The sequence below is a fragment of the Podarcis pityusensis genome (assembly GCF_964106645.2).
Source record: "Podarcis pityusensis genome assembly, chromosome: 7".
NCBI lineage: Eukaryota > Metazoa > Chordata > Lepidosauria > Squamata > Lacertidae > Podarcis > Podarcis pityusensis.
In genome coordinates this window covers 47,783,483-47,809,594 of record NC_138031.1, presented here as the reverse complement: position 1 = coordinate 47,809,594, position 26,112 = coordinate 47,783,483, and the positions used below count along the sequence as shown (strand labels likewise).

Here is a 26,112-nt window from a genome sequence, read left to right as displayed (position 1 = left end):
TGTTAAGTCCCAATATATGCAATGCAAAACTTACTCCCTAGTAAGAGTGAATAGGAATGCAACCTTAGAATCTAAAATAAAGAGAGAAAAAGAATTGTGTGTGCTTATGTGTGTATTGTTCATCTCTGATAAATCTTCTAGTCGGTGGAGGCTCACCCACTGGACCTGCTGGGGCACAGCCCTCCCACTGAAAATGTCAAGCAATTTTTGAAAAAATCCTTTTCAAAATCTCAAAGCCACACACACTCTTATTTGCTTTTGATTTTATTTATAAAAATATTTATATACCGCTATTCTTAAAAAAAAATCAGAGTAGTTAACAACAGTTAGACATAATGCAATAATAAATAAATACATAAATAAAAATCAGAAATCAACTAACTATTATGAGAAGATTTATTGTTCATTACCTGCATAAGCCTGGCAGAATAGAAAAGAATTCAGCAGGCACCTAAAACTTGAAACTTGCTGAATGTCTATTAGCAGAACATTCCACAGAACTGGGCCAATGACACTAAAGGCTTAATTTCTTGTTGTTGTCAAATGAGCCTAACCACTTCAGGGAATGACCAATGGTGCTCCTGTAGATGATATTGGTGATTGAGCTGAGTTATAAGGGTTCAGACAATCCCTGCGGTACCCTGGATCTAAGTTGTTTGGAGCTTTGTAAGTTAATACAAGGAGCTTGGACCTTGCTTTGTAGTAGATGGGCAGCCAGTGCAGATGTTTTAACAATGGTGTCACATGTTGTTGGCAGCAGGCCCCCCGACCAGTTCACTTTGCAGCAACTGGAGCTTCTGAACTAGACCCAAGGGCAGCCCCACATAGAACATATTCGTCTAATTCACTTAGACTACATTGGTTCTAAGCATGCTCAGAGCAGTTTCCCTGATCTCATAGGTAATCAAAGAAGCAACAGGGAGCGGTTCCTACTTTTAGGAACGTTATTAATTCTGTTTAGGGGTGTGTGTGTGTGTGTGTGTGTGTGTGTGACCCTGCTAGCAAGCAACTGTGAGTCTCTTTCCAAAATCTGTTTTGCTGAATCATTTTGCATTTATTTATTTTTTAATTGAGGAATTAGAAGGCACAATAGTGGATGGCTTGTGTGTATGCTGCAGTAGACTCTATATAAACCATTTCCCTGCATTCACTCAATGAGAACTGCTGGGTGAGGCAGGGCAGGTAGATCTGAATCGTGAGCAATTCCAGGGTACCGTACTTTCCTAGAGTATTTCCAGAAAACTTGTGTGGATCTGCTCAGGGATGTCGCAAGGAGGGTGCAGGGGTTGTAGTCCACCCTGGGTGTCATACCTGGGGGGTGACAAAATACCCCTGGGCAGATCAGTGTGACAGCACTCGCACCCCCTGCGGGTAGATTTTCATGATTGGCACGATTGTCATGGTGAAAATCCACCCTCTGATTGTGTAAATACGCCTGGCGATCAACCTGGCACCCCCCGGAGGTGCACCCTGGCTGACAGTGCCGCATGCCAGGCATATTTGCATGGTCAGTGGGCGGATGTTCACGATGAAAATCCACCTGCTGGGGATGTGAGCGCCACCCGCTGTATGGTGCCACCCCTGTGCCATCTATATGGGTGCTGCGTGTGCGCCGCTAGACAGTTTGCACCACCCCTATGGGCGGTTTGCCCCGCACTGGGTGCCAGAGAGGCTTCCTCCACCACTGGATCTGCTTCAAAGAAACCCCTTCCCTAGCTTTAATTTGGTATATTTTGGGATTAAAAAAATGCTGCCACTATTATTTCTAGCTGGATTTTTGTGAGTTTGTTAGTGAATTTCCACAATGAAAAATTTGGGCGCTTTGGCTGTCTAGATATCGCTTCCCCAAACCCTTCCCCAAACCTGGAAGATATTCTCCCTCATCTGAGACATAACAGAGGCTGATTATGAGAAGTCTGGAGTAATGCACTCTGAAGATGAACACAGATCATTGCTTCATGTTTTCAGAACTGCACCATGCATTGCAAATATGTTCTGCTGTGCTTTGGCTCAGATGAAACAATCACTTTTTTGTCTATTGGTTGGAACACTTTGTTCTCTTAATTTAAAGGGAAAACATGATTTTTATAATGAAAAGTTGATTTAAAAAAAAATTGGGGGATGGGACAGAAGCAAGTTTTCCTAACATTAAAAAAGATGTTTTTTAACGACGATTGTGTAGGTATAAACAATACATGAATTAAAAAACGTATGCCATATTGTATGGCTTAATTTCTAAATAAAAAGTATCATATGGTGTCAGTGTTATGTAAAAATTATACTTAGCCCTCCCTACATGGAAGCTCTTCTTCCATTCATAGATGTGAGGAGACAGTGACACTCTACACATGAGTAATGGTACAGTTTTCTAAATAAGTACTATACAGGTTATTACCATGGTGATATAATAGCTGGGTAGGGTAATCTCTTGCAATTCTTCTGATTTTAACTTTCTGGTGTGCTCCTCAGTCTTCTTCACATGCCTGTCACCGTTGCTGCTTTGGCTTTAGCCTGTCCCTGTCCCTCCTTCCGCCTTCATAGCCTCTTCTTGAGTCCCTTGCCAGTGCTCTTCATAGTCCACCAAAGTCTGTTCAACTGACCCCAAACAATTCAGAACCTGGCCTTATATACTGTTCAGCTAGGATGTTCCAGCCAATCAATTTGTTTCTGAAAGAATTCTAAGCCATTGTTATGGACCAATAGATGTGAATGGAACGTTCACCAAATGACCAGTCATAAACTGACGTTTGGCTGGTACAGCTCTTACATAAACAAAAGCCAAGCATGTATACTACTGCCGTCCCCTTGGCAACAGGGAGCAACTGTGACAGTTTACCTGCCAGTTGGCCTGCTGCTAGTAGACCTTGAATATTTTGTATTTTACGTGTATTTTATAATGCTGCTTTGTGTCAAATGTCTTTTGAAAAGCAACTTATGAATCTGTTCAATAAATACTCTGTTGCAGCCAGGGGTCAGGGAACTGCCTCAGAATATGGCCTCTTGCTTTAATATAAGAACTTGCTAGTCTGACCATATCAAACTGGTGTTAAAAGTTTATTACTGGCTTCCATACAAATCTTCCATACAAAGGACCATACAAATCTCTTGGTTAGTTAAAAACCCTTTCTGGGGTCTTGCTTCAGGTGTTCCTGAGCTGAGAAGGCTGGCAACCAAAGATGTGTGTTGGCCACGTATGAAACGTTCATTTAGTGCCGGCTTGTGTTTGTTTTTGGTCCCCTATTCTAAGCCACGAAATTAAAAGACGCCTGCTTCTTGGGAGAAAAGCAATGACAAACCTAGACAGCATCTTAAAAAGTAGAGACATCACCTTGCCAACAAAGGTCCGTATAGTAAAAGCTATAGTAAAAGCTGGACCATAAAGAAGGCTGATCTCCGAAGAATTGATGCTTTTGAATTATGGTGCTGGAGGAGACTCTTGAGAGTCCCATGGACTGCAAGAAGATCAAACCTATCCATTCTTAAGGAAATCAGCCCTGAGTGCTCACTGGAAGGACAGATCCTGAAGCTGATGCTCCAATACTACGGCCACCTCATGAGAAGAGAAGACTCCCTGGAAAAGACCCTGATGTTGGGAAAGATGGAGGGCACAAGGAGAAGGGGACGACAGAGGACGAGATGGTTGAATAGTGTTCTCGAAGCTACCAGCATGAGTTTGACCAAACTGTGGGAGGCAGTGGAAGACAGGAGTGCCTGGCGTGCTCTGGTCCATGGGGTCACGAAGAGTCGGACACGACTAAACGACAACATTCTATTTTTCCAAACTCTTTTCCCTCCTGTCGTTGCTATCTTAACTTTGAAATGTGGCTTTTATAATGTTCAGTATGTGGACTTAGTGGTTATAAACCACTCTGAAGACTTGGCAGGGAAAAGCTATATATTAATAATTTAAAGGAATAAGTATAATGGTGTCTCCCAATTATATGAATATCAGAAACTCCTACCAGGAAAAGTAAAGTGTTGACCTTTGTGGATAATATTGCTGTGGAACAAATCCCATCAATTACCTCTATCACTTCATTATCTAAGCCACTGACAGGAGCACTATGGTGGGGAGAAGGTCTCTCTTTCAGTTAAAGACAACTCCGGGTGCTATGGGAAAAGGGGCAGCATGTTTCTGGTGCTCCCCACCTGAATGAAGCCATGTTGAAAGGAATGGAGGGAACATTCCTGCCTCCTTTCCATTCTGAACTGCTTCTGTCCTAGCTTTGGCCTTTGACCAAGGTGCAGCTTGTTTACTTTAAAACAGGTTCCTCCCCTCCCCCTCCCAGTAGAGCCCATATACAGGGCCCTACATGCTCTGGGGAGCCACTGAAAACTGAGACATGGTTTTATTTTATCCCCCATGCTGTTTAGCATCTACATGAAACCACTGAGTGGGGTAATCCAGAGTTTTGGACTATGTTGTCAGCAATATGCTGATGACACACAACTCTACTTCACCTTTACATCTGCAGGTGAGGCAGTGGATATGCTGGACCATTGCCGTGCCTCATTAATGGAATCGATGAGAGCCAACAAAGTGCAGCTCAATCCGGATAAGACTGAGGCACTGTAAGTGGGTGGTTCCCTAGGCCAGATGTATGGGAGATTGCTCTTGATGGGGTTACACTCTCTCTGAAGACGTGGGTACATAGTTTAGGGGTACTTCCAGGTGTGTACCTGGGGGTTGGCAAAACACCCCCCCCCAGGGCGCAGGCCCACAGGGGATAGAAAAATCACCCCAGATTGCTCTGATAGAGATTGCCTGGATGACACTTGCCTTGGAAGAATTTGAGATTAGGGTGTGGAGGGGTTGGGTGACCAGATGGCTGGTATTGCCACCACCGTCTTTTTGATGCCCGCTTGCCAACCGGGTGCAGGGGAGGGGACCCTGGAGGCAATGGTGGAGGCTTTTAACTCCTCCAAACCTGTCTTGACCACACACACAGAGAGAGAGAGAGAGAATTTGAATGAAAGGGTGGAGGAGTGATGGACCTCTCCACCTTCCTTTCTCTAAGGCAGGAGTAGACATCCTAAGGCCCATGGGCCGCAAGTGGCCCACAGGACTAGTTTAACCAGCCCACGAGCCGCCCGTTCGGTGAGTCCCTGTGTGCTGCACTAAACCAGCAAGGGGACTCACTTCCGTGGTGCCGTAAATCCTATCTGCGCCTGCGCAGATGCTGTAAATCGGATTTACGCAGACGCCAGAAATTGCAGCCGTGCGTGCTCATGTGCGCACACAATCCGGCCCATGGAGGGATCTCCGCTGGACTGAACCGGCCCAGGCGAGGTAATCCTTGCTGACCCCTGCTCTAAGGAGTTCTTGTTGCTGTTAAATGTGGGGCTGGGAGAGAGAAGAGTGCATTTCTACTCTCCCTCCCCCATTGTAAATGGAGAATTACATACTACTCTCGCCATTTGCATGTGTGAGTGTGGGTGTGTACCTAATTCTTTCTCCACCTGCTCCTTGAGCTACCCTTCTGTCGTGAAGGCTGCAAGTGTGTATTGGATACGAACAGCACACCCTTTCTCTTCCCTTCCCCCATGTCTTCTCCATCTTCCCAATAATCCTGCCCCAGTTTTTTAACTGGCAAAGTTCGGTCAGTTAAGCCAGAGATTTCATCTTGCACAGTGATGGGATTAGAAGGCAACTTTCCCGACCTGAGGCTGAAGAAATTTGAAAGGTTTCATGAAAGTGCATCCAACGAAGGCCCATATATTCCTCCTGAACAGAGCTTTAGAAAAGAAATGGATACAGTTTATGACAGAATTTTAACAGAAATGAAGCCATGATATGAAGCCATGTCGGCTATATCATCAGAAGTCTCTCTCTCTCTCTTGTCTGGAAAGAACTTGCAGAATCTGAGTTTCAGTGAGCTGGGAAAAAGTGCTGCTGACTTTGGACTTCACTGCTCATTGTACGTAGACATTGTGGAGCATGTGTCTGAATTGGAAGTGTTCAAAGCACAAGTGCAGGAGCTGAACAAGGAATCAGAGTCAGCAACTCCCCTGGATTTGCTGAGCACTGTCAATACAAGAGTACTATCTGGATGATATTTCTCCAAATATCAAGACTGCACTTCGAATTATGTAAACCTTAGTAGGGATTGTGGCATTTTGTGAATGCAGCTTTAGCAAGCTTAAGTTGATAAATGATAATTTCCATTCTGCAATGAGCCAAGAAATATTGATCAACCTTGCCCATATTATCCATCAAACACAATAGAGTGGTACCTCGGTTTAAGAACAGTCCTGTTTAAGAATGATTTGGTTTACAAACTCGGCAAAACCGGAAGTAGTGTCCCAGTTTTAGAACTTTACCTCAGTCTGAGAACGGAATTTGAGGGGCCACCAGGGGCACATTGGAAGATGGCCGACAATAACATCTCTCCGACCCACACAAGGTAATTAAGAGGCTGTTATGGGAGTATGCAGCCTCCCTTGCCCCCCCCCCAAGGGAATGGGGGGGGGACTGCCTTGCCTGCTGTGCCCATAATTCACCCCCAGATTTGAAAGAATGGGGTGAGGGCACTAGGCACGAAGCCCTCGGGTGGGTCTGGCTCTCCCGGACGCTGTCTCTGATCGCGCACTGGTTTGCATCAACTCGAAATACAGTGGTGCCTCGCAAGATAAAATTAATTTGTTCCGCGAGTTTTTTCGTCTAGCGAATTTTTCGTCTTGCGAAGCACGAAATCCCATAGGAATGCATTGAAATTCAATTAATGTGTTCCTATGGTCAAAAAAAGTCCAAACAAAGCCAAATTTGGTACAACAAGAGTTTATTAAGTGCTCTTTAAAGTCACACATACTGTAAAGAGCATTTCAAAAATTGAAGGAACAATAAATTAAGTTTCTAAACATGACAGAAAAACATTTAAAAATCAACAAAGTGTACAGTACATTTTCTAAGACTCTGGGGGACCACTCGAAGAAGGTTCCTCTTCCACTCTTTGCTTCTTGCTGAAGAACCTGTCCATGGTCTGCTGCTTCATCCGCCTTTTCAGCACCTCCCTGAAAGGCGACATGACCCTAGTATCAAAAGTGTTCGCAAGGTCATGTGCCACGTGCTTGTCAGGGTGGTGCCGCTGTGCAAAAGCCTGCACATCCTTCCACTTCATGCAAATGTCCCTCAGTTCTTTGGAGGACAGCCGTTCCTCAGTTGCTTCCTCCTCTTCCAGCGAGGCCTGCTCCTGCGCAGCCTCTGCCTGCAGTTCGACCAGCTTCTGGGTGGTCAGCTCGTGGTCGTGCTCCTCCACCAGCTCGCTGATGTCCTCCTCTGTGACCTCCAGGCCCATGGTCCTCCCCAAGGCAACAATGTCCTGCACCACTGTTGACTCTGGTGCATCAGAGTCACTTGGTGCCACACAGTCCAGCCACAGGCTGCGCCAAGCGCAATTCAAATTTCTCTGGCTGATCCCTTTCCAGGCCGTGGTGATCATCTTCAAGCAGGTGACGATGTCGAAGTGGTCCTTCCAGAATTCCCGCAGGGTGATGGTGGTGCAATCAGTCACCTCGAAGCATCGCCTGAAAAGCTCCTTGGTGTAGAGTTTTTTGAAATTGGTGATGACCTGCTGATCCATCGGCTGGAGCAGTGGCATGGTGTTAGGCGGCAGGAACATGATTCTGATGAAGCTGAACTCCTCCAACAAGTCCAACTCAAGGCCTTTAGGATGAGCAGGAGCATTGTCCATCAGAAGCAAAGCCTTCAGTGGCAGGTCGTTGTCCAGCAGGTACTGTTTGACAGCAGGGCCAAAAGCAAGATTGACCCAGTCCACAAACAGCACACGTGTGACCCAAGTCTTACTGTTGGATCGCCACATGACACTCAGCTGCTCCTTGTCGACCTTGTGTTTCTTGAAGGCCCGTGGGTTCTCCGAGTGGTACACCAGCAGGGGCTTGATCTTCAGGTCGCCGCTTGCGTTGGCACAGAAGAGCAGGGTCAGATGGTCCTTCATGGGCTTGTGGCCAGGCAACTTGGCCTCCTCCTGTGTGATGAAAGTCCTTTTGGGCATCCTCTTCCAAAACAGCCCGGTCTCGTCGCAGTTGAAGACCTGCTGTGGAACGTAGCCCTCCGTCTTCACAGCCTCCAGGAACTCTGCTGCAAAGTCTTCAGCCGCAGGAACATCAGAACTGGCAGCCTCTCCATGCCTGACCACGCTGTGGATTCCAGATCTTGCCTTGAACCGGTCAAACCAACCTCTGCTTGCCTTGAAGACTTCTGGCTCGCCTGAGGTTCCTGGCTGTTCCCGGACGAGGTCTGCGTGCAAGGCCTTGGCCTTCTCACAAATGACGGCCTCAGTCACTGTGTCCCCTGCATGCTGCTTCTCTTCTAACCAGATGAGCAGCAACTTCTCGACCTCCTCCAGAACAGCTGGGCGGTTCTTCACGATCCTGGTGACTCCCTTGGCTGCATCAGTCACAAGGATCTTCTCCCTCATCTTCAGGATGGTCCCGATGGTCGATGGATTCCTCCCGTACTCCCTGGCGAGGTCTGTCACACGCATTCCACCGTCGTGCTTCCGGATGATCTCCTTCTTCCTTTCCAGCGTCACCTTCTCCTTCTTCCTCTCGACGGCCTCTGGAGCAGCAGCAGTCTTCTTGGGTCCCATGGCAGCACAGCTCCTACCTTCGCAAACTCAAAAAAAAGAAAAAAAGAATCAGTGCTTCACATCCAAAAAATTCAAAAGCACCCAGCCACCCACCACATAGAAATTCAAACCCAGAACCAAGTCCTTGAATTCCAAACACCCAACCCAAAATCCAAAACCCCCCAAAAAAGTTTTAAAAGTTTAACTTACCAAATAGCTGCAAAAGAAGTTTTGGAAAAGCTTCAAAAATCACCAAAGTCTTCTAAAACCTCAAATGGCTGTAAAAGAAGTTTCGGAAAAGCTTCAAAAATCACCAAAGTCTTCAAAAACCTCAACTGTTCCCCCAGCCACCCACCCACCACACAGAAATTGCAAACCCCTCCCCAACTGTTGCAAACCCCTCCCCAACTGTTCCCTCAGCCACCCACCACACAGAAATTCAAATCCAGATATATTTTTTTTAAAAAAAAAAAACAACATGGCCCAATGGTCACAGAAAATCATAAAAATTCAAAAAAACAAACAAACCACACAAGCGACTTCCGGGTTGGCGCCTCTGGCAATGGCGGATTTCCTCCGATCGGGAGGAATCCGCTCCGTGGAAAACAGGGTCTGAACCGCCACGGCGAGGCGGAGACCCATCAAAAACCACAGGCGGGAGAAGCCTGTGGACGTGGGATTCGGCCGGTACCTTTGCGCCCCCCTACTCGCGGGGAAACCCGATGTCGGGGTTCCGGAGCAACGTGGGGGTGAGTGGCGCGGTGCCTTGATTCGATTGCTTCTTTCACAGAGTGAAGCCGCATTGCTGTTGCCGGAGAGCGCTGACTTTTTCCTGTGGACAATTGGAGCTTAAATAACTGTCCGTGAGTAGAACGGAAAATTGGAATAAGAAATTTCCTTTAATTTGGCACTGAAGCGGAAAGGTATAAACAGGAAGTCTGCCTTCCGCTTTTTGTAAATAGATTGAAGCAAAGACACGGCAAGCTAGAGCTTAGAAAATCGTTTGTAAAGGATCGATTTTCATCATTTAACTGAACCCCCCTTGGATGTAGGAGAAGAGGGGGGGACTTTTTCTGGACTGAATAAACTTGCAGAAGACAAGTAAAGAAAAGCAATTCTCCACCGTCCTGAACCTGGGAGCGGGGTGTCAGGACAGATGTCTTCGGGAAGTTCATTGACTATAGACAAACGTTTTTGACAGATAGTTAAAAGAAGAGAAACATATTGATTCCATTGTTCCCCTTCGCATCTAAAAGGAACAAAATATTGACAAAATATCTGAAAAAGGAAACTTTGTTGTTAGATTTGCTTTTAAAAAAAAGAGAGAGAGAGATGGATACAAATAGAAGCTTTTTCCCCTAGAGGGAGCTTGTGAAACTGTTATTAAATTCGAACTGGGGAGCTTTGCAGCTGCAATAGATTAAGATCGTGGGAGCAGACTCTGACCTTCAACAAGAATGTACTCGGAGGCTCTGGTGTTGGCCTTTTGTAAGACAAGTGCTTTATTGGAACAGTTACATGAGAAGATGGATTTGATGACTGTTGGGATCGGAAAGTTTGGACAGGTAGTGGGTACTTATTTAGAACCCACTCAGGAATTAACTCAGGAGTGTGCTTTGACAGATCAGATGAGGGAGGAGGTTGTTGCTGGACCTAGTGAGGCAGAGATGGAGGGAACTGTGGCCCAGCAGGAACATGAGTTGTTGGACTTGACGAATGAACCTGGAGAAAGCCAGATTTGGAGAGACAGAGTTCTGTTTGGCTTGGAGATGGGGGGCTGGATAGACCCCCCCTATGCAGGGATGTTTTGACCTTTCAAGTCTGGCTTTGGGCCGGGAGGCATTCGGAGTTGTGCGGGCCCTTAACTTTGGAGGGACTTTGAAACATGCTTTTAAATACCACATGGAGTTCAGTGTTGACTTTGGAAAAGGGGCTGATCTGTCGAGAAGGGACAAAAACATTGTCAAGCTGGAGTCTCCCCGAGTGAAAGGAGCAGAAGACAAAGTAAAGCACAGGTATAAATATGAAGAAGATCTGTGGATGGGACATGGAAGAGATCCAAGGGCCTCGGATATAAGGTTACCAGGTTGATGGACCAGATGGATGGGATAGAAAGGACTGACAAAACCCGAGACCAGGAGAAAGAGACGTTGGATGAAGATTGGAAGAAAGTTTTAAACAAATTATTTAGGAAAATCTTGTAAAAGTAAAGAGTATTAGAAAATGTTGGAATGAAATTACTTGGCTTTAGCAGAAATGTTAAAAAGAATTATGTAAGAATATGTCATGGTTAAGAGAATTTGGTATAAATAAGATTTAAGTTTTAGGGCCTTTTATGGTAAGATAAGGTTAAAATAGATTAAGGAATTTAATGACAGAATATTATGAAAGATGGAAAGGATTTGCTGAGATAATTAACAACTAGAATACAAAAAAGGGAGGTGTGAGGAGGTCGATGAAACAAGGTAATGACAGTTAATGATTTGGGAATATTGGATTTGTTTTTAAATTTTTTGTCTATTTTTGCTTTTTGCTTTTGATGTATTATGTGTTTTGTTTTTTTCTCTTTTTGACCTTGTTTTTTTATTGATTCTTTTGTTTAAATGCTACTTGTTTTTTCCTTCTTTTTTTTCTTTGTTTCTTTGTAATCTTAAAATTCTCAATAAATATTATTTTAAAAAAAACCACACAAGCTCCCAGATTCTTGCAAACCCCTCCTCAACTGTTCCCCCAGCCACCCACCACACAGAAATTCAAACCCAGAATTTTTTAAAAAGAAAACAGCAGAGTGGCCCAATGGTCACAGAAAATCATAAAAATGCAGGGGGGGGAAACACACAAGCTCCCAGATTCTTGCAAACCCCTCCTCAACTGTTCCCCCAGCCACCCACCACACAGAAATTCAAACCCAGAATTTTTTTAAAAAAACAACAGCAGAGTGGCCCAATGGTCACAAAAAATCATAAAAATGCAGAAAAAAACCACACAAGCTTCCAGATTCTTGCAAACCCCTCCCCAACACCAAGTCCTTGAATTTCAAACACCCCAACCCAAAATCCAAAAACCCCCAAAAAAGTTTTAAAAGTTTAACTTACCAAATGGCTGCAAAAGAAGTTTTGGAAAAGCTTCAAAAATCAGCAAAGTCTTCAAAAACCTCAAAAAAGGCTACCACACCGCGTGCTATGAGTTGCTCCTCGAAGTCAAGTCGCAACTGCACCTCTTCAAGCAATGCACCCTGGGTATTAACGGTTTTACAAAAAAGGAAACAAACTTGCAAGACGTTTTCGTCTTGCGAAGCAAGCCCATAGGGAAATTCGTCTTGCGAAGCAGCTCAAAAAACGCAAAACCCTTTCGTCTAGCAAGTTTTTCGTCTTACGAGGCATTCGTCTTGCGGGGCACCACTGTATATAATTGGAAACAGAAGCAAATGCACATACTTCGAGTGAGGATCGGGAGTAAAGACTGCTGATTAATGGGATCTCTGTGAGCGGACCGACGGGCTGGATAATAAATCAAGTGAAGACTCATCATTAAAAGATCGGTATGTCGGAGTGAAACAGAAAGGGGGGAGGAAAAACTTTTCTTTTTTTGCCTTATGTGAGTACCCAATAATCCTCCCTCCCAGAGAGAAAGAATCGTTGCAAATTACTAATCACAAGCAGAAGATTAAGAACTGTGTGGAAATAAATTACTGATCAAAGAGAGGACTGGTGGGAACGTCTGATGGAAAGAAAGCTTTGTGACGCAGTTTCAAATGGAGATTTGTTAAGATAGGCCTGCTCACAGGAGGACAAGGGGGAGGAGGACCATGGTCATCGGAATGTGAATGTATGGTTATCGGAATGTGGATTTGACCTGGCAGGGCCCCCTGAGATATAATTTCGCAGGCCTGTGAAAATAAACGGACAGACTGTGGGAATGTTTTTTGTGGAGGTGTGGAAATGGCGTCTGTCCTTTATGTGATATGGCTCTTGGAGAGTGTAAAATCCACACAGGATATGTTTGTTTTCAACCCGCTTGTGAAGATTATCAGAGATCACAAAGAAAGGAATATATGATAACAAGAAGAAGATGAGGAAAATAACAAAGAGACTATCTGGACAGAACTGGACAGAACTGTGTAATTAAAGCAGCAACAAGAGTGATGTTTGGATCCCTTTCGGAGCTCGAAGTATGGGTACCCCCAATAAAAATTTTAAAATCAGGCTGTATAATTTGGAACTAATGTGATTTGGAATTAATGTGATTTGATTGGCCTGTTAATAAAAATTATTTGGGGAAAAAAAGAGAGAACGGAATTTGAATGGTGGAAGGGCACCGGCGGCGGGAGGCCTCATTGGGGAAAGCGTGCCTCGGTTTAAGAATGGTTTCAGACTTCTGGAATGAATTAAGTTCATAAACCGAGGTACCACTGTAATGGGTCTTTTCTGCGGTGATTCCCCATTTGTGGAATGCACTCCCCAAAGATTCTCGCCTAGCACCTTCATTATATATCTTAGACATGCTGGGGAAAGATACATATGCAGGTCAAAGAAAAATAAAATCAGTCTTTTAAGTGGTTGGTTATTCTGTGGCAGCAAGTAACCTTGTACCATTTTGTTGTTGTCATTCATTTAAGAGATGTTAAAAGATTTAAAAGATGTCATCACTATACTGGATATGCTTCCATATGAGTAAGTATGGTGTGAATGCTTTTTAGATGTATAGAAAAAATATATATGAAAAACTAAAAAAAAACTGTGCTGTGCATGTGGAAAGTTTATGATCACTACATATTGCTAGTAGATCTACAGACATCTGGGTAGGTGTAAAAATTAAGAAAAAAAATCAAAAACTCTTCCATTATTTGAATGAAAAGCCAGGCCAGATTTTGGACATTCTCATCCTCTTTGCAAATGGTATACTGATGGCATTGAGACAGAGTAAATCCAGAACTTTTAGATAGGCACTAAATTTCCATAGGAACATTTGAATTCTCTATTAGTTGGCCATTAAATTCAAAGCTAATAGTAGCATTCCTGTTCTAACTTTTAAGAGATAGAAAGGACAATCTGGTTTCACTAGCATTAAAAATATCCAGAGAAAAGTCCACTGCTTTTTATTTGGCAGCATCATGATAGGGAATTCCTAGAACCAATCCAAAATAAATTAATCAGATCTATTAGCTTTTCTGCTTAACACTCCAGCTTGATAACTGGGTCAGAGGTACGTCTTTTATCTTTTGCCTTTGAAAAATAATGGATCATTATGAAGTGTTACTGCAAGCTTACATGTAATGGATAACAAGCTTGCCAACATTATGGATATTAAAACATTGCCCCATCAAAATGTGAGCAGTTAAACTTGATTGAGCAAAACAACAGAGATCATTTATCAACTTGGATTTTGTTACTTGTGGCAATCTTATCCCTTGGCCACCAAAACTCAAATCAGTTACTAAGTTGATTTTTTATTATCCCTAAATTCTTTTGTAAAAAGTGGCTGTACTTGTTTTATATACATTCTAGCTAATTTGCTACAAAACGTTTTAAGATTATCCTGTATTAAAATCCCCAGGAAAAACCCAGTCGACATGCAGGATAGAGTTTACATACCCAGTGATAAATTTGTAAACCACAATGTTGTGTCACAGCCAATAAAGTAAACTATGGTAGGGTTCTTATTCCAAACAAAAACCTTTATTTTTTGCTCTATTTGGCACTTTGTTGTGTTGTGGTTTATTATATTTGTTTTACTATTTTATAATATAGTTTTTTATTTTAAAAATGTTGACTTTAACAATAGCTAAAATTGGGTATTCCTTGTTTAACTAAGAATGAAGGACTTGTGTGGTTTAAAGAAGTGATTGTTAATGCTAATATTGCTGTGTTACACATTTATTTATATTATGTTCCTCTTATAATTATGTTGTGTAGAAAACATGAACCACTATACGGGACAAGCTTGGTCTACTGAATATGTCAGATGCTGTTGTATCACAACATCATATAAATTAATTGTAATATACAAAAGGTAGCTATGTTAATCTGCTGCATATATCGTATGTTTTTATGGATTAGAATAAACTTCATCAGATGTCTGAAATGTAATGCTCAGTTGCAGGTAGAGTTGCAGGTAGAGATGCAGGTATACATTTTGCTGGTAGAGGCAGTGTATACTGTGAGGTCAGACAGACAGGAAATACAAAAAGTACAGGGACTACTTAGTTACAGCTTGAATACATGCTTAATATCACAGTCAGTGGAGGCTGGTCCACTGGGGCTACAGGTGCATAGTCCTCCCACCAAAAATGTTAAGCAGTTTTAAAGAAAATCCTCCCCAAAATCTCAAAGCCACAAATTTCCCTATGTCCCATATACATTTTATACTTTCTTGATTTGAGTGGCATTTTGTCAGTCTCATGTTCTCTGGCCAATCACATACCCTCCAAGTGTCCTGGTTTAAGTGGGACATCCCGGCTTCTGATCCCAATCCTGGCTGTCCCGTTTTGTCCCGGCTATGCCAGAGCGTGGGACCAAAAGACGGGCACTTTTTGGTTCCTTGCTGTGACGTGAGTCAATTGGCTCACACCAGAGCACAGAACCAGAAACGGCTGCGAAGCCTATCATGCCCCCTTGCGTCACTACTCTTCGTCCTCCTTCTGTCACAGCAATTCCGGAAGCTGGCTTCTGGAAATAGGTCTGCTGTGCCAGCAGAGGAGGAGGAGGAGGTGGCAGCCAAAGGTACAAGGCAGGGCGAGCAGCATGAGTGAAGGAGCACAGAGATGAGGTGGGGGGTGAAGGAAGAAGTGCAGAGATGGGGCGGGTAGTGCAGAGATATGGTGGGTGGCTGGGTGAGCGAAGGAGCACAAAGGTGGGGCGGGTGGGTAGTGCCAAGATCAGTTGGTTGGGTGAAGGAAGGAGTGCCTTTTGCTTTCTGTTCTGCTCAGTTCACTATGTTATAGTGGTGATGCCATGCGGTGTCCCCTAGACTCGGTGCAGTGGACTGGTCGTGCTGCCCTAAATCTGCCTCTGCAATGCTCATTACAGGTGGCTGCCTTTAAATGCAGTTTAGAAATTACAATTGATAAAAAGAGCCTGCCAGGATGATAACATGAGCCAGGGTATCAAACTAGATGGTATTGCAGCTCTAATATCCTATTCCCAATTTTAAGGACTTGCCCCCTTTTCCTCCAGCCCCACTGTTGCAGGCTACCTGTTGCAGAAGAGTCTCTAGACATGCAGCGGACTCTCTCTCTCTCTCTCTTTTAGTTGGGGGATGTTGGGAAGAGTTAGGAAGCTCATGTTCCACCCACTCCCCTCTGTGGGCAGATCCATGGATCCAAACCAATCTGTTCTATCCTTGTGTCTTATTTCAGAGCTTTTCTAAATGTTCTATTTTATTATTGTTGTGTTCCTTTTAATGTAAGCTCCTTACAAAAAATAATTTGAAAAGCAGAGTATAAACACTTTTAATAAATAAAACTTAACTTTTCTTGGATATTAAAATTTATCTTACCAGCATATAAAGATATGTTCAAAATTAACAATCAGATTGACTAGATCACCATTAAAATTCCACAAAAGTTAATGACAGATTTTAGAAATACTTCAAAATGTTGATGTGTTTTAATTGGGAACATCCTGAATATGCTTCTAAAGAGTGCTTGCATGTGCTACAAGACATGATTATCACCTGTGATGGTTGACAAAACTCAAGCTAACTTGGGTTTTAAAATGTATACGAAGCACCTCATATTTGCACACATCATACAATAATTATAATCAGTCAGACATTTCTGATCATTATTTCTCAGAAGGTGATCACGCTCATGCACTTACATGTGCTTTCTTAAATTCTTGGCTCACATGACTTAAAAATCTCCTGTTTTGACAGTGACCAAATACACATATCTAAAATTATGTATCTTCGGTCCCTTTGGGATCTTTTGGTGTCTTAACAGTAAGCACAAATCGTAGCCATTCTATTTCGCTGAATTAATGTATGTTCATGATAAAAGACCATAGCAAGTGAAATTCAGCAAATGAATGGTGTTGTAATGGTATGTAAAGCAGCCATAAGATCAACTAAGAAATCCCAAATTGCATGAGTTTGAAGATCTGCACAGAGCAGTCATTAAGCATTGTTCTTCACTTGTGTAATTTCATTTCATTAAGTATTTGCATACTAATAGGAAGCTTTGGTTACATGTCTCCCATTGTGAGTGATGGCCAACCACTCCCTCCCTCCCCAGACCTAGTGTTTACTTGTAAACTCACCCACATTTGCCTTGGCAAAGCCCAAAAGAAGCTTAAATGCTCTCGGCTGCAATAAACTATAGCAAAAATGAGATGAATAATGAATGTATTTTGCCACAAGGACAGTCTCTTTGCTTTTTCACCTTACAAGGTAAGCTCAGAGTGATCATAAGCCTAGGGCAACTTTTTAAAATAACATATTAGAAGACGTTGCTATGTATTTTACATTTCATTTATATGACTTTATTAAATGTACTCTTGCATATAGTGTGTGTGTGTGTGTGTGTGTGTGTGTGTGTATTTGTTGTTCTCAGGTAACTATTTGATTTTATCTGCACTAAACCAACATGAAATAGTGGAAGATGAGTCCATGCTTCTTGCCCTGGGGGATATTATTAAGGCATTGGCTGTTCATGGTATTTCATATGGTAATTTGTCTATTGTGTGTAACACGAAACCAAATACCGGTAGGTAATTTGAGCAGGCAGTAGATAATTGCTTTTACGATTTTCATTCTTGTGAAGTGTATTATAAATTTATCAGTATATGTATGCTATGGAAAAGGTTTTGCAGTAAGTGACCAATTTTTATTTTGGAAAATGTGGACTATTAAATGCTTTGGTTAAATTAAACCATGCACTAGTACATTAACTCTGCAATGAGTCAGAAAACACCACAAGAAGACTGCACATCAATTTCTATTAATGATCTCTTGAGGGAAAACTGGAATAGTCTCAACACAATTTAATAAGTGATCAAAACAATATTTTAATAAAGCTGCCAATATTCATTTTTGAAATAGATTAAATTTAATACAGCTATTTAATCTGTTAATTTTTAGCCTTACTTTTCTCTCTCTTTCTAATTGTTTTTTTCTGCCGGCAGTACTATAGCCCTATTGTAATGTACTCTGATTTTAATTTCATTCTTGCTCTAATGAGCTAGTATAGGAGTGTTGAGCTAGAATCAAGAAGACCCAGATTCATGCTTTCTCAGCCTAATCTATCTCATAATGATTGTTATGAAAGATGGGAGGTGAAAACCATGAGCTCTTTGGAAGAAGGGTAGGTTAAAATGTTATACACACACTGAATCCTAAATTCAGCCAGTGTTAAGCGGCTTGTTTTCCCCATTTGTCTATTGGTTTTGCAGCAGTCACTCCTTTAATTAACCTGTATCAGGGTGATAACCAGAGTATGTCTGTCAAGGGTCATAGCCAGGACCAGGACCTGCTAATAAAAGACAACAGCAGCAGCAGCAGCAGCAACAACAACAACAACAACAACAACAGATGTACAATAAAATCCATAATTTGCTCGCAGTAGCCTATTTTAGAAGGATCTGTGTTCTGTAGTGTAACAATCACAGAGCTGAGTTTGTGAGAGGGGTGTACAGATACATCCAACAGCTGGCTGCTGTAACCATGTTACATTGGTTAGGGGCCAATAGCTTCTAGCTACTAGCCTTTATTATTGTTTGAAGGGGTATCCTCATAGGAATCCATAAAACTGAAGGGGAACATGGGGGCCATTTTCCATGCCATTCTACAGGGTTCAGGTAGTTTAAAGAGGCTGGTGATTCCTGACAATCAGCTGATGGGTGGATTCACCCACCCACTTTTATAGGGCTGAGGCCCTGCATGTCTCCTCTTTTGCAGGCTTCTCTGCTTTTCATTCAGACCAGAATTAAACACAGCCTTTCCCAGTGCATTGCCTTCTGAGCATCTCTACATCCCCATTTCCCATTATTTCTGCTCTCCAGTGTTGTGGGCCTGGCTTATAAAGCCTGAACAGTGATTTTCATTAGCAACCTTTGGTTTCATGATTTTGCCCTCAGGGCTTTTTCAAAACCAACTGAAACTGAGAGCTGTCCACAAACAAATCCCATCCCTTGCTGTCCATACTCTCTGCTTAATTTTGGAACGGTCCATATTTGGTCCAGGTAGCTACTGTGTATGTTGGAGTTTGGTAAATAAATTGCAGCAGTGTACAGAAACAGTCTGGTGTGACTTCTGGTTGAAAGGATAAAAAGGCAAGGTATCTCATGACAGACACAGCCATTCTGAGTATAGGTTTTACCTATGGCCAAGATGGAGCCAATAGGTTAACACTACTAGCACATGCTGTTACAGACCCAGTTTGTAGTGGAATTGGGTTGTGAACTTTAAACAACAGCCTTGCTATGCATACCAAGGTCGACCAGGTTTGAGACACTTGGCGCAGGATCCTTTCTTTGCAAAAAGGGAAAGCAAGAATACCAGACAAGAAATAAGGGTTCAAAGTTTTATTTACTGACAAAATGTTACAGTAAGGGTGCTTCTCCCTAATGAATAACCCTGGAAACGAGGAATAGAAATTGGAATGAAGGAATAATCCTACCACTAAACCTTTCTTCATAGAGTACACACACAAAATGTATACTCAAAGAAGTACACATACCAAGGACCCAGGCTAGGGATCCTGTAACAAGCAAAAATAGGGAGGACAGTGAAAACTGCAAATAAATCTTCTCTGAAATGTAATCCTTTTTGTGAATTGTAATCTGTTTCCAGTTGGTTTTCTTGGTCTTTTCGGTTCTGCTAGGGCTTCTCCTCAGTTGGCTTCTCCACACAAATTGCCTTCTCCAAATTGGTACTGAGACAAATCTACCTTTTTATGCACATGGGATGGTGAAGCACTGTCCTATACCACAGGCTCTAGAATGCCATTGGGTTGTGAAAGTAATATAGCCCAAACCCAAGTTTGTCTCAATATTTTTCTCTTCAAGTGCATGATAACATCCTTCCTTTGCATATGCCCAGAGTTTAAAGCAACGAAAGTCCCGAATGCTGACATTGCTTGGCTGCTAAGCCAAACCTACTTTTTAGCCCCCCCCCCCCGTAAGCAAAACTATTGATATAAGTTTGGACTTATTATTATCATCATTATCATCATCATCATCATTATTAATCATTTATATGCCACTCATCTGACTGGGTTCCCCCAGCTACTCTGGGCAGCTTCCAACAAATTAAAACACAATACGACATCAAACATTAAAAACTTCTCTGAACACGGCTGCCTTCAGAAGTCTTCTAAAAGTCAGATAGTTGTTTATTTCCTTGACATCTGACAGGAGGGTGTTCTATAGGGCGGGCGTGACTACCAAGAAGGCCCTCTGCCTTTCTTAGACTTTGTCTGTTGTTCTTGAGACATAACTAAAACTTAAAGGCTAAATATGGATAGCTCAGTTGGTTAGAGCATGCTGATGATGATGCCAAAGTTGCAAGTTTGATCCCTGTATGGGACAGCTGCGTATTCTTACATTGCAGGGGGTTGGACTAGATCTTAGAATCCCTTCCAACTCTATGACCCTATCTTTTTGCTAAATTTAAAACAAACCCAGCTTTACTAATAATGAAAGAATAGCATAACATTTGAGAGGTTTGGTACAGGTTTTTAAAAGCGTTAATGTGCATATAACATAAGGAAGTAAAAGCCTGAAAGGAGGTAATCTTCGTACTTTACCAACAAGTAGTTCTTGAAGGAGAAGGAATCAGAGAGGAGGAAAAACAGGTTTCCTTTCTGTCCGTCTTCCCCCACCCCTGCTTCGGGTAGTTTATTGCAAGTGTTGTTGCTTTAATCCCAGCAGTATAAATCAAACAACTGTAAAATTCAAGTTAGAGGAAACAAAGATGTGTCGGTGTTTCTGCTGCTGCTCATTTTGGGATTTTTGGAAAAGTAAACAACAACAGATAAATAGTCTAATGTTGTCTCAAAGGGTTAGCACAGTTGCTGCAGAAGTGACTGAATGTTGATTGGCACAGGGACTTCTTTGCATACCTTTCTCCTGCCCTCTGATCAAAAGATGAAGTAGCATATTTTCTTTGTGAACTACCATGAGTTTGCTTAAGTTGCCTTGTAAGCTGAAAACGTGTGAGAAGAAAGAAATGCATACCCTCCTAGTGTCCTGATTTTTCAGGGACAGTCCCAGAGTTGCAAAAGCCATCCCAGCTTCTGATTTGATCCAGGAATGTCCCTGTTACCTCCACCAGCGCTGCTGCTGCTGAGTACAGCAGGAGGATGAGCCGGCGCTTCTCCCTGACAATGGAGGTGGTGATGGCTACAGCTGCAAGGGAGCATCCCATTGCCTCTCCATAGCCTCTCCAAGATTGTGAAGTGGTTCCTGGCTGATAGAAGCAGCAGCTAAGATATTAGAATGCCAGACTGATGTAGCTTTTGGATTACTAGAATCTTCGTATCTTATCTGCTTAACCAAAATTTTTATAAATTAACTATTTTGTGTAAAAAACATTATAAGTCTCCATGTAAGAACTGGCTAATGAAAGCTGCGGCTACTCAATTCTTTTGTTTTTTAAGGAAATCTTCCACGCATGCATTGGAGAGTCATATTGTATAAGAATTGCATGTTCTATAATTCCAAGGAACAGGGCAACTACTCTTCATCTAGAGCTTTTTGAGTGCATCCAGAACTGTAACATTTACAGTTTACAGGTAACACTAAGTCAAACCATGGCTTGGCACAAATGAGCAAACATGTAGATTCCTGGACTTAGGATAGCTGCTGCAGCACGTTCCCATACCCCTGCCACTGTGCTACCCAGTGCTGCCTGGCTCATGAGCCCTGGTTTCGACATGACACTGAGCCAAACCATGGCATAGACCCAGACAGAGCAACAGCAGGACTGGAGGAAGCACCCACACATTTGCTCATTTGTGTTAAGCCATGGTTTGGTTTAGCACTATTTGCAAACTGGGCCTATATTTTGCAAGCACTCCTCTTGCATACAGAGTAGCTCTTCTTTCAATATGACCGAATTTTGTTATAAACTGAGAAAGAAGAGGAATTATCTCTGCTAATGTCAGTTCTGCATCATCCCGTGCAGCACACAACAGTCTCCAAGTGCGTCACACTTGAATAGTTGTGAGAGGATAAGGATTGTTTGATTTATTGGATAAAGGGAAATCTCTCCTATACAATTTTCTCTGTCTTTGTAGCAGTACCTGCAATTACGTCACTTTCTTAGCTAGACTCGTATCCAGCAGGCAACCAAGCACCCACTCACTTCTTTTGAATCCTTCCCAGAAGCTGCTGTTTCTTCAGCTAAAGCTCTGACATAATCTATTTATAATACACTCCAAATGCCGTTTGCAGATGACAATCCATCCTATGTGGGAGCAGAGGGAAATGACTTGAGTGAATCTTTGGAATAAGATGGTTGGTGTTGTATCTGGACCTATTTTGCAGCCATGTCAATCAATAAAAATACGAAAGAAGAGCAGTACAAGGTTGTCAGTATGTGCTACATTAGCCCTGCAGGGCTTCATCCAATATATATAACTACCATCAGTATTGTTGGAAGGGCATGTGGATAGATAGGTTCATACTTTCACTTTTGGTGGGAATGTCCAACAGTGCATGGTTGTTTTTTACCGGGAGGAATTTCTCCATATTCCCTTTAATTTCTAATAAAACTATGCTTCTTCATCATTTTGGATCTAATTACATGGGATTCCTGCATAAAGACCTTCTGAAGCAATTGTTTACAACAGCAGTCATGTAGAGCACACAATTAGAGGACTCCCAAACAACCTTCTAAAGAGCAGTAAAAAGGTAAAGGTACCCCTGCCCGTACGGGCCAGTCTTGACAGACTCTAGGGTTGTGCGCCCATCTCACTCAAGAGGCCAGGGGCCAGCGCTGTCCGGAGACACTTCCGGGTCACGTGGCCAGCGTGACAAGCTGCATCTGGCGAGCCAGCGCAGCACACAGAAACGCCGTTTACCTTCCCGCCAGTAAGCGGTCCCTATTTATCTACTTGCACCCGGGGGTGCTTTCGAACTGCTAGGTTGGCAGGCGCTGGGACCGAGCAACGGGAGCGCACCCCACCGCGGGGATTCGAACCGCCGACCTTTCGATCGGCAAGCCCTAGGCGCTGAGGCTTTTACCCACAGCGCCACCCGCGTCCCTGTCTCTAAAGAGCAGTAGAGTAATATAAATAAACTTGCTCTCAGTTTTTAAAGATGTTACAATGCCAGGGTTTCTGGTTTGTTTTTGGTTTTTTCCTATGTGAAGGCACTTCAAGCATTTGATCATTTTCCAATTATATACAACTGCTTATATGTACATTTTTTCCTTACTATTATTTGGCTACATTATTTCTACAAGTTTTGCTCTAAATGCTGCACAAGCTCCTTCATGATGTATTATGGGCTGTAGTCAGTTCTCTTTCTCCCCTAAATTAGTTAACTTGATATACTGTTAGGTGTGCTCTTCCTTTTTGTTGCCTGTATTTTAAACTTTATTTCAAAATTTTAAAAAATCCATTTATATTACATGGAGGAATTTTTAAAAAATCATTGCATTTTGTGTGTATTACAGGTTCCTCAAGATGAATGGTCTGGGTATACTCCACATGGCAAAGATGATGAGATCCCATGCCGGCGAATGCGTAGTGGCAGTTACATCAAAGCCATGGGGGATGAAGACAGTGGGGACTCGGACACGAGCCCAAAGCCATCTCCAAAGATTGCTGCACGAAGGGAGAGTTATCTCAAGGCCACCCAGCCATCACTTACAGAACTCACCACTCTCAAGTGAGACATTTTAAGAAAGAACCATTATTAACAATAGTGAAATTCAAACTATGACCAATTCAATAACATTTCTGCACTAGCAAATAGGGATTGAGTAGGCATGGGCGTAGCCGGAGGGGCAACTGCCCCCCCTAGATCAAGTAAAACAAGCAAAATATTTAACTAACTGACCAATCACATCAGTTCTACTGCCCCCCCAAAAAGTCCTGGCTACGCCCATGTGAGTAGGAGGTATCAACTATGGTGTTCCAACTATGTGTTGGTATGCCTGCCTTACCAATACTGTATGTTTCAGTATATTTCAGACTAGGTGTCATAATACCTTGCAGAGGTAGGGAGGTGGTGTCTGCCACATTCTGAAACCCTTCAATACCATTTCTACTATTATTCTAGCAGAACTTAGCACGAGTAAGGAATGTGAAATTAGACCTAATCCTATGTATTCTAGGCCTGTTAGACAGCAGCATACCACCCCTAAAAATGACCTCTTCCTTGGGTGTTATAGTATATGTTATGTATGTGCACCCGGCTTGGTTACATCAAATCACAGCTCCTTGATAAGTCACATAAATGATATACAGGTTGGTTCAATTGTGTTTGCGTTTTTATACTGTTATCGTTTGTCCAAGGCTTTGCCATGCACTGCAGTTGCCTGGGAATCAGCATAGATGCCTTAGCAGTTGATAGAGGCCTTTGCAGCGCTCAGGCTGTAGAATTTCCTACCTTGAAAGACAACCCCCTCCATAGCTTTTTGAAATGGTTTAATCTTCCCCTCTGTTGCTCTGTTATGTTTGTAGATGGCTACATTATGTTTTCAGTTTGTGACTGTCAGCTGCCTCAAAGGATCCACTTGAGCTCGTTTTATAAATGAATAAAATTAACACTTCATATTTTAGGTTTAACGTAGGCTGTAGGCAGAAGCACTTTAAAAAAACCCAAAAAACTGTTGTACCCTTGACCCTAGAGACAAATGTTCAGGATGATCAACTTCCCTCTTCTGGTAGGAGGAATTTAAGAAAGACAAGGCCTGTACATTCAGATTATCCCAGTTTTTTTTCTCTTTTCACCATGAGACTGAAGTGAATCAGCCCATGGTGAATCAGCCCACTGAGGAGGAAACTTTAGGAAGCTAAATTTGGCTTTCATGCCTTATACTGCTAACCTTGTTTCTCTAGTTTGTGCTGTGTGAGTTAAGGTATCTGCTTGCTGACAGCTGTCTATTTTCTTGGGCATGGCTGACCTGAGACATTTTGCTGCCTCGGGCAATGGACAAGATCCCTTCCCCGCATTCCAGGTACAGACGGTGATCAGATTGGCATTTGAAACTTATTTCAACATTAGCAACAAGACAACATCTTCCTGAGGGCAGAGACTAGCTTAGGGGGCACAGTCTGGATGGATGGCTTCCAGCACCTCTTTGACCTCCTCACTCTACCTAATGATTAAGAAGCATGCCATAAGGCTCTGCAATGTTTCAGGTTGGGTATTCTCCCAAAACAGAGTAAAGCAGAATATTATTCAGGTCATAATTGCATGGCACAAAGTTGCCCATTTTGAAAAAGATGGTAATCAAAAACGCCCAGAAAAAAGGTAGATGCAAAATCCTTGTGTTACCACAATTATATAATCTCACAGTAACGTGATATGATCTGTGTTCTTCAGTGTTCCACGATATACCTACTCTAGTGTTTAAAATAAAGTAGTTCGCTGGTTAAACAAGTCCTATAGTAGGTGAATTGTCTTTTCCAGAAACAGTGTCAAGTTGTCAGCAAGCTTCAGGTTAATAAAAGGGTGCTTGTTTGTTTAATTTATAGTTTGCCATTGTCAAACAGTGAAGCACATGGTGCCCAGAATAGATTCTAGGAAAGATGGCTGTGCTGAACAGCTATACTCTGCAGCTATGAGTGTAGAGGGAATACTTCCAGAAACCTTATATTCTGTAGTCCAGGGGTCAGCAAACCTTTTCCGCAGGGGGCCGCTCCACTGTCCCTCAGACCTTGTGGAGGGCTGGACTATATTTTGGGGGGGAAATCCCCCCCCCCAGACTCTCTTCTCCCTTCTCCACAGCACTGGATGAGCCCCGGTGGCTGCTTACTTGTGCCTTGCGAGCGGCAGGGGCTGGCGGCAGCGGGACAATGAGCAGCGCAAAAGGGCTGGCTCCGGAAAGGGGCTGCTTAAAATGGCAGTCAGCCAACCGCGGCTCAACAAAGTCCAGCCCCCTTCCTCCTCTAGGCAGGGCGAGGAGAAGCCAGGAGGAGGGAGGGAGGAGGCGCCACCGTGGTGTGTGTGAGTGAGAGGGGGGAAGAAATGGTGCAGCCCGAACAATCAGAATCCCCACGCCAATCCATGCGGCAATTCCTGGACCGTCCATGGGCCAGATCCAGCCCCCAGGCCTTAGTTTGCCGACTCATGTTCTATACTCTGTTTGGACTTGAATGCTTTTTCTGGTTCTCATTCCTTATGAGTTAGGCTTCCATTGAGAAGATTCTGCCACACAAAAATGGAGCATCCCTTCTTGATCTCAAAAGAGGGGACAAATCATGCATAGTTCTTATCATTTGTTCACAGAACTTCCTAAATCCACTGGGGTTGGATCTTACTTTCCCAGTTAGAAGTCACTGTATTAGATATATTACAAGTATAATTACTGTAAGACTTTGGATGGGAAGTGTTTTATTGTACACTGCCCTCTC

The 26,112-nt window shown here is 42.9% G+C and overlaps 2 protein-coding genes and 1 long non-coding RNA gene across 19 annotated transcripts in view; 2 read left to right on the top strand and 1 right to left on the bottom strand.

Annotated features, from left to right (window-relative positions):
• The window catches only part of DLGAP1 (DLG associated protein 1), a 307,198-nt gene that overhangs the window by 185,860 nt on the left and 95,226 nt on the right, over positions 1 to 26,112 (top strand). For all 15 annotated transcript variants that reach the window (XM_081013083.1, XM_081013091.1, XM_081013086.1 and 12 more), the window contains one exon: positions 23,205 to 23,419. In XM_081013083.1, coding sequence (XP_080869209.1) covers positions 23,205 to 23,419 — 215 coding nt within the window. The remainder of the gene's footprint in view (positions 1 to 23,204; positions 23,420 to 26,112) is intronic.
• LOC308481116 lies at positions 4,493 to 6,168 on the top strand. Its single transcript, XR_013988463.1, has 2 exons — positions 4,493 to 4,572; positions 5,633 to 6,168. It is a non-coding gene; the product is annotated as an uncharacterized lncRNA (long non-coding RNA).
• LOC308481090 (tigger transposable element-derived protein 1-like) lies at positions 6,651 to 12,773 on the bottom strand. Of its 3 annotated transcripts, XM_081013117.1 has the most exons (3): positions 11,684 to 12,773; positions 8,799 to 8,866; positions 6,651 to 8,635 (listed from the first exon to the last, which is right to left on the bottom strand). In XM_081013117.1, the coding sequence occupies exon 3, from the start codon at positions 8,607 to 8,609 to the stop codon at positions 6,906 to 6,908; it is 1,704 nt and encodes a 567-aa protein (XP_080869243.1). In that variant the 5' UTR covers positions 8,610 to 8,635; positions 8,799 to 8,866; positions 11,684 to 12,773; the 3' UTR covers positions 6,651 to 6,905. The 3 variants fall into 3 exon arrangements, with proteins under 3 accessions (XP_080869243.1, XP_080869242.1, XP_080869244.1); XM_081013116.1 differs by having other exon boundaries at positions 6,651 to 8,866; XM_081013118.1 differs by lacking the exon at positions 11,684 to 12,773 and adding an exon at positions 8,919 to 8,970 and having other exon boundaries at positions 6,651 to 8,857.

Excerpts from the sequence above, each read along its gene's own strand:
- LOC308481090 (XM_081013116.1), bottom strand. The coding sequence starts at position 8,609 with ATGGGACCCAAGAAGACTGCTGCTGCTCCAGAGGCCGTCGAGAGGAAG.